General features: G+C 34.8%; 1 protein-coding gene across 1 annotated transcript; it reads right to left on the bottom strand.

Moving 5' to 3' along the window:
* Nucleotides 1-4,462: 4,462 nt before the first annotated feature.
* Nucleotides 4,463-7,087, bottom strand: LOC107713084 (lisH domain-containing protein FOPNL-like). The gene is given in 6 exon segments (XM_016518504.1): nucleotides 4,463-4,543; nucleotides 4,670-4,806; nucleotides 6,001-6,054; nucleotides 6,056-6,080; nucleotides 6,214-6,411; nucleotides 7,060-7,087. Coding segments are annotated over 5 exon segments (405 nt in total). The 3' UTR covers nucleotides 4,463-4,543; nucleotides 4,670-4,706.
* Between the last annotated feature and the right edge of the window lie 1,197 nt (nucleotides 7,088-8,284).

The following is an 8,284-nucleotide window of genomic DNA, read 5'->3' as shown; positions in this document are numbered from 1 at the left end:
GGGTGGGGGGGGGTTCATTTTACTTTTGGAATAAAATTACTCATTTGACTTAATTTCATAGCTAGCATTTTATTTTTCCTTAATGCATAATTAAGCATGTCTAATATTTACACACTTCATAATTTGACGAAATCACATTTATGTGGAAAAATGCTTATAAAGTGATATTTACCTTAAATTTTTTTCTTTTCTGTTTTCTTCACACGATGAGTGTCATCTTTCATCTCTTCAAGCATGCTCTTCATTGATAATGTTGTCTCTTTGGTTAAAATAATACAAATAATAATTACTGTATGTACAAAGTTGTTTTTTGCTCTGGAAATGACACCATAACGATGATTGAAATCATATTTATACAATATTTTAAAATGATTTATGATTATTCTACACTTTGTTTACATTATCATAGTTTTAAAATGCAGTAATTCATATTTTTATGATGGCGTTTCTTACTGCTTTAGTAGCAGAACATAAGCATTTGCTGCTGAATCTGGAATATGGAAAAATGTCAGCTTTAAAGGTTTAAAGGTCATTATTTTTGCATGCCCATGTCATTCCAAAACGTATTTCTTGTGTGAAACACAGAAGGAGACATTTTGCAGTATGTTCACACTTCTCTCTTCCATACAGTGAAAGTGAATGGGGACCAGGAAAATCAAGGAATACACAAGGAATCCTTAATATACAGAATAGAGGAAAGAAACAGAAAGAGCCCAAGTAAGAAAACGGAGATTCCCTACACTACATGCTACATCTGGACGAGGCGAATCCCTTGAGATCCTTTTTGGGACCCTTATCATTACGCACATCACATTCCGTCCCCTCAATTCCCACAATGGGCTCCTGCTATCTAATGGAACTTCCTATATAAGGACAACCTCCTATTGCATCCAGTAAATCAAGTCTGTGATGTTTCCAGGGAAAAGGACCAAGGCTGGTATGTTCTGAGGCCTTGCTGCAGTCCAAAAGAGAGGGGGGATAAAACAAAGCCTGCAGGGAAAGAAGCGCCTCTGTCACTGGTCAGCATCAAGCTCTCCTGGATGTGCGAAGGGAAGGAAGGGAGGTAGAGAGAGTGTCTTGGAGACAGATGGAGGATGGGGGTGTATAGTGAGAGTGAAAGTGAGAGGTTGCGAGAGAGAGGCAGAGATGCACGACCCTACTAGGTCTCTGTTGTGCCATATAAGGACAATGGGGTCTGCCTGGAATCTCGGCTGTATTCTGTGTTTAGAAGGGAACACCGAAAGACTTGGACCGAGTGACTAAATATGGTGCAACAGCAGTGTTATTGTTAAGACAAATAGGCATTCATTGGGATGTCTTTCAACTGTTTACTCACCAACAATAAACCTCAGAATTGCTGCAGACACCCCAAACTTTAAAAATTGTTTTTGTTCATTTATTTTACATTTTTCTGGTTTAATCACGATCAGATTTTTTCTAGATCCTGCATTAAATTTATATTTTGACCTCACTATTCGGGGAACAGACACAGTCTTTATAGATTGTACACCAATTATTATACACCAATTTCTGTCAGTGTATACAGTGAAAAACTGTAAATGGCTTAACATCGCATTATATGTCATTTTACAATACAATACTGTCATATTTATGTACTGTCAAAAACTATTCCCAGTAGTTCCTGCATGCCACCACATGATTATATTTTATATAAATAACTTTTTTTAAGGGCATGTTATTTACAGTGTGCATTATGAACTTTTAATTTTATCAAAATAAAAATAATTTCATCATTTAACTAAACTTTCAGACTAAACTTTTAGATCTTTATAACTGTGCTGTAAAGAGGAAAGCAGCGTCTACTGTTACTGACCCCTCTTATCCTTTGCAATAATAATTATTTTATTCCTACTGCAATTTCTATTCTGAATAAGCCGAAACAGTTTTGTCAGGATCTTGTGTCTTAATATTGTGTATTATGTACATGTCAGCCTTTTTACCTAAGATAAATTTCTATCACTGGTTGATAGATAATACAGTTTTTTTAACTGAATTGAATTGAACCTCAGGTAATTTCTTTGACAACCAAAGGAGATATTTTGAGATATGTCCAAGCTGCTTTTTTCCCTACAATGAAAGTGATTATGACAAAGTTGTACCATAAAAACAGTCTTTGTGACTTATGCACTATATTCCAATCGTTCTAAAGATATTCAGAAAATCTTCGTCAAAGGTTTCAGATACGTGAATATTCAGCTTTGGTTGTTATGAGACGTGCAAGAAATAATGATTGGCATCAGTGACGTTAAACCTGGTGTGATGTCTTGAATGTGCAATATTTGAATATTTTTGAACATAAAGGAGATTTGAAAACTATGGCAAAGGGGAAGATAATCAATGAAAAATAACAATGCTCACAAAGATATTGTATGTCTTGAAACACAATGCACAAGTCTTAAGGACCTCTTGTAAGGTATTATTTATTTATTTATAATCCGGAATCCACTGGCTTTCATTATATGGAAAAGTGTAGCAAATTTCTCTCCACCCCCAAAAAGTAAGTAAACAATGACAGAATGTTTAGTTCTGGGTGAGCAGTTCTGTTTTTTCAATAAGTGAAAAACAATAAAATGTAGGAAAGAAATTATAATACTCAGATTTGGACCCGAGTTTGGCTTCAAAGCCTACTGAAGTCCTACTATTTCTAAATACTTAGTTGTACCCTCAGTAGAAGTACACTATCTCAGGAATTAGTCCTGACAGGAGAGGAGGGAACGGGAAATGTGTGCTAGATTAAAGCTATGTGTAAAGCACAGGCTGGGTAGAGTTTCCTAAGACTCATCCAAAAACTCATTTGAACTGAAGCTGTTCAGAGTAACTGGAGTATTAAAGGGGTCATATGATGCGATTTCAATTTTTCCTTTCTCTTTGGAGTGTTACAAGCTCTTGGTGCATAAAGAAGATCTGTAAAGTTGCAAAGACTAAAGTCTCAAATCCAAAGAGATATTCTTTATAAAACAAAATAAACCATGGTTTTACTACAGTAACCTAGTTATGTTTTTTTAACCTTAAACCGCATAAACACATTTCATTACACCAAATACACCAAATAATGTTCTTTTTAGCAACATCATATGACCCCTTTAAGATTAGCCTACATTAGTAAGAGAATTTCAACACCTTACTAGACAAAATCTTACTAAAAGGTGCGTACAGTATGGAACCTCTTACAGTGTCACAAGCACATTTTGCTGTGGCTTTGCTTAATCGTGGACATGCAAAAAAAGGAAATTACATGCACAGTGAATTAAACATTACAAAAGAAGAACAAAATGTCTCTTATCTATAATTTATCTACGTGCACATTCAGTTCTCATAAAAATCCTGAGTACATACATAAGTACACATTATTTTTGAGGGTCATATGTGTTTGGATATATTTGTCCTCGAACGCAGTTCCAACTTAGCAGCAGGAGAGCAAGCAAATATTTGTCTACTCATGTTTATTCAATTTGTTTCACATGATCTATCTGTTGATGATAACCTTTTACTGAAAGAAAGTGTACCCTGACAATGCTCTGGGAAAACTTCAACATCAACCTTTCAACAAACTGCTTTATTACCCTTGATCTGTGATCATATTCAGTGCAAAATGCTAAACATATATTGAAGTATTGAGTGAGTATGAAGTGACTTACCTTTTAAGGAAAATTGGGAAATTTACAGCTTAAGTAAGAAAGTGTAGTTCAAATGTCATTTCTAGACAGATTCAAAATTCAAAGTTCAAGGACCTGGGCCTTCACCAGAAAGACTCATTTTAGAAGCTAGCCAACAATCCAGGCTTGTTTTGGCATTTTTGCCATGTTAGATAAACAATCAAAGCTCTTATTTTAAGATTAGCGTAACATGATCAATTCAGACTGCAGAAATTACCACAATTTGCATACTTTATCATTGTTGACTTTAGTTAAAAATAGTAGAAAATAAATAGTTGCACAAAAAAATAAGGCTGCTGCTATTTTACAGCAAATGTAAATTTAATATTGCATATAACATATTTTAAAAGAAGAGGATACAGACATATCAAATTCAAAATCAGTTAACTGGATGTCAAGACTATTTAACACTGGGTCAGCTGGCCAATCAGAGCAGACTGTGCTTGTCGGAAGGAGGGACTTTGTAGAAAACGAAACGTTTGAGAGAGGCGGGGCATAGAAGACCTACAATAATGTACAGTATTTGAAAAATAATGTGTTTTTTGAACATTAAAGCATGTCAACATATTATGTTACACCAAATACACAAAATAATGATCTTTAAAAAAGCATCATATGACCCCTTTAATATATGAGGACAATGACTATATTGTAATATACTGTATTGTTTGCACAGCTTAGAAGAACAATCACAATGGTTTTATTCATAAAACTATTACTAGGATTACAAAAAGCAACATCAAAAAATATAAAAGAAAATACATCAATTTCTATAACCAGAGTAGGCTGGACAGAATATTTTGGCCTCTTTACGGGAAATTGTTTTAATTGTGATCATATGACTTCCTCTTGAGATGGCTGCAGAGCTGGAAAAGCAACAGGAACAGTTGAATGGGATGCAAGTTTTTCAGACTTATGAAATTAAAAATTTTATTTGTTAATCTTTACACTAAATATGTAAACGCAAAGTCAAACTCAAGCCCTCTCTTTACCTCAGTGTTATGACTCTGCATTACGATGGCCATGTGATTATTGTGAAGACACTGCTGCTGAGCCCCTTAGGAAGAGTTTTCCTTTGAGCTCTCCCTTACTGCTAAGAAAATGATGGAGCAATCCATACAACAATGGCCTAAAAAACACCAAGACAGAGCTATATAAAAAAAAGCATAAAAGAATGGTTCGCCCCAAAATAAAAAAAGTCTGTTTTTAGAGCTTGAAAGAACCAGGTCACCATTCACTACATGGAAAAGAGCAGCTTGGACATTCTTCCAAAATATCTCTTTTTATATTTCACAGAAGAAAAAAGGTTAAAGGCCAAGTAAATGATGACAGAATTTTTGGTTGAACTATCCCTTTAAGTTTAGATAAAGTGGTAAGAGCGATTATTCAAGTGAGATTGCTCTGATCAAGCAGCTTTATAGTTGTGCTAGGATCAAGAAACTCATTCATGCAGTAGTTACATCTAGACTTGACTACTGGAGTAGTGTTTTGGCTGACTTACCAAAGAGCTCTATCCAACACTTACAATGAGTTACGAATGCAGCAGCAAGAATGCTTCCTCGTACTAGACTGAAGAATCACATTCAGCACTTAAATCACTTCACTGTCTATACTTGTCTCACAAAATGGGTTTTAGAGCCTCTTATTACATTTTTAAAAGTCTTCATGGTATTGCATCAACATTTCTTGCTGGTTGTAATTAAAACAAGGCTGAAAGTAACAAGTCAGCTTTAAATCACTATATGGTCCCGAGCTGTGGATCTCTCAGCCAGACAACCTATGAGCAGTTGACTCAAATTAAAGGGGTCATATGATGCCATTTCAAGTTTTCCTTTCTCTTTGGAGTGTTACAAGCTGTTCGTGAATAGAAAAGATCCTAAAGATCCTTTTCCATAATTATTTTTTTTAATTAATTGGTGTTTGTTTATGTTTGTTTATGTCACAGCTGAACAATTTTTAAATCTTTCGAACTAATTAAATTGACCTGCCAGCATTTTTACCGGCCCCACTACCAAAAGTGATATGCCTTTTTTTTTTTTTTAGTTAAAGGGATACTCCACCCCAAAATATCTTCAATTGTGTTCCGAAGACGAACGAAGCTTTTACGGGTTTGGAACGACATGGGGTTAAGTGATTAATGACAAAATTTTCATTTTGGGGTGGAGTAACCCTTTAAGTGTTAACAGGCCTCAAACTCCCTTACAGTGACCCTGGGCCATCTTCATTGTTGTGCCATGTGCATACAGTACAGTACATGTTCAAAACATCTCTCATGTGCTCTATAAATAAAAAGTTGTACTTACTTGTCACAAATCATACTTACACTGCTTTGGCACTTGGCACGTCTTCTGCGACATTGAGCTCACTGGCCACGAACTAGGGGAACTTCAGGCTGACCTGATTCTGAGATGCATTGTTTTAAACAATTTAACCTTCAAAAGTTTGTTTTTATAATATATTTCAGTTGTTAGGTGTAATAGAGAGCTAAGAATGCGTGACTGTGCGCATGGTCCTCCTGCAGGGCTCATCTACTCACCTGCGGTCAGCACCGAGGCGGTGTATCGATACTTGTTGAACTGCAGGTATTCTCGGATCAGTTCATTGATCAGCAGGTTCTCGTGGGACAGCGGCGGCCGCGGCGTGCTCTGATCGTCCAGCGCGCTGAACACCTCCGCCCGGATCCTCGCCTTCAGCTGCCCGAGGACCCCTCGGGCCTCCAGCGTCTCTCTCAAAGCTACAGATCGTTCATTTGAAAGCCAGAGAGAGAAAGTGAGTTGGGCTAACCTGCACAACTATAGAATACACAACTGTGGTGAGACTTGGGGGGTTAGGTTTAAACATCTAACATAATTAATAACAAACCTGACGACTGTAGATTTGTTATAAAAAAAACACGCAAAAATAATCATAACCTTAGCCCAAGGACATGATGCATTTTGTCATTTTATGATGGTGCATTCAAGTCATGTCGGATAGATCGTATTTACGAATTGAACGCACATGAACGCCACCACAAAGTCGTTATTATGAATAGGAAACTCGAAATTTTCTTTAAGCCCCGAGTTTACGAGTTGGGGGCGTGTCAATGAGAAACATGGCGGAATCGATGGATGCAACGTCTGTAGTTGACGGTACATTTTTGTTTAAATTGATAGTTTAGTTGTCCTATCAACTTAAATTGGTCATGTTCTTGTTAAGCAGCTGAAATCCAAGTAAAAAAAATGCAGAACCTGTTGTATTTTCTTGTAATTTATTAAAAGAAGGTACACCGCCATCTTGTGCCGACTAAACTGACTTGAACGCACCTGACGTCGTATTTACGACTTGTCAACTCGTAAGTACGAACGTCCCAGGAGGACTTGTACGCAGCATAATAGCTCACCGCTTTTTAACTCTGTGATGGTTGCCATTGAAACAGTTCTGCACTTCTCAGACGCTTCCGCTAGAGGTCAGTGTGGCTCTTACTACGTATATAGTTTTACTAATGCTTAGCCATTCCACTCTAGTACGGGACCAAATAGCAAGTGCACATTTATTTATTTTTGTATAATCATCATCATCAATGTAATTAAGTAAATAATTAATAAATGATGAATCTTCATATTCTTAAAACCAAACAATATTGTTTAATTAAAAAAACCTTTATTACACTCTTTCAAACAACAAAGAGACATCATCATTGTTAAACACACTCATAATAAATTCAGGCAGCATACCTTAAAGACAGAAAAATGAAACAAACAAACAAATAAATATTTCAAAAATAAAAATAATTACAAGTGATAAATATTAAATACACTTAATATACATTTATTAAACATATATTGTGCAAGTAATTTAAAGAGTTTAAGGGCATTCCTTTGAAGAATGAACTAAAATAATAATAATTCATCTTCATATTGTTTTTCATAAGCGAAATAAAACCAAAAAAATAATAGTTTTTATTAAAAGCAAACAAACTTGTATACAACTTATACAAATAATAACAGGCATTATAACTATTAAACACAAATCCAAGCAACATACATAAAGAGATAAAATGAAATAAACAAATAAATACATACATATTATTAAAATGAATAAAATTACAAATGATGAATATTAAATAAACTTCATATATATTTAATCAATAAATATTGTGCAAGTAATTCAGAGAGTTTTAGGCAATCCGTTTTTCAGCTGTTTTAAATGTTTAAATGTTACAAATTATTTTTCTAAAATAAAATTAAACAACTTATTATTTTTAAAGGATCAGTTTTAGTGGAAAAATGAAAAAAAAACACACACACACAAACACTTGAATATGCACCTAACAGTGCACATTTGTCTAGTTTAAATATTTAAATTAACATTGTGACATCTATTGATTTTATTATAGGCAAGTCAAGTGTTGATTTGAGAGGCTAAATGAATCAAAAATGGTTTCAACTCACTGTCGGCCGCTGACCGCTTGGTCGTCACTTTAAAAAACAAAAACTTGAATTGAACAAACAATAAATGCTCCAAACATATTTCTAAATTAACTTAATAAAGAAACTAAAAGAAATATAACCGCTTTGCCACTAAAAACAAAATTGAACTTTTTTGAAAATTGAAAATTTTAATTT

The sequence above is a fragment of the Sinocyclocheilus rhinocerous genome, unplaced genomic scaffold (genome assembly GCF_001515625.1).
Source record: "Sinocyclocheilus rhinocerous isolate Xijiao unplaced genomic scaffold, SAMN03320098_v1.1 scaffold1982, whole genome shotgun sequence".
Lineage (NCBI taxonomy): Eukaryota > Metazoa > Chordata > Actinopteri > Cypriniformes > Cyprinidae > Sinocyclocheilus > Sinocyclocheilus rhinocerous.
This window is presented reverse-complemented; position numbering and strand designations above follow the sequence as displayed.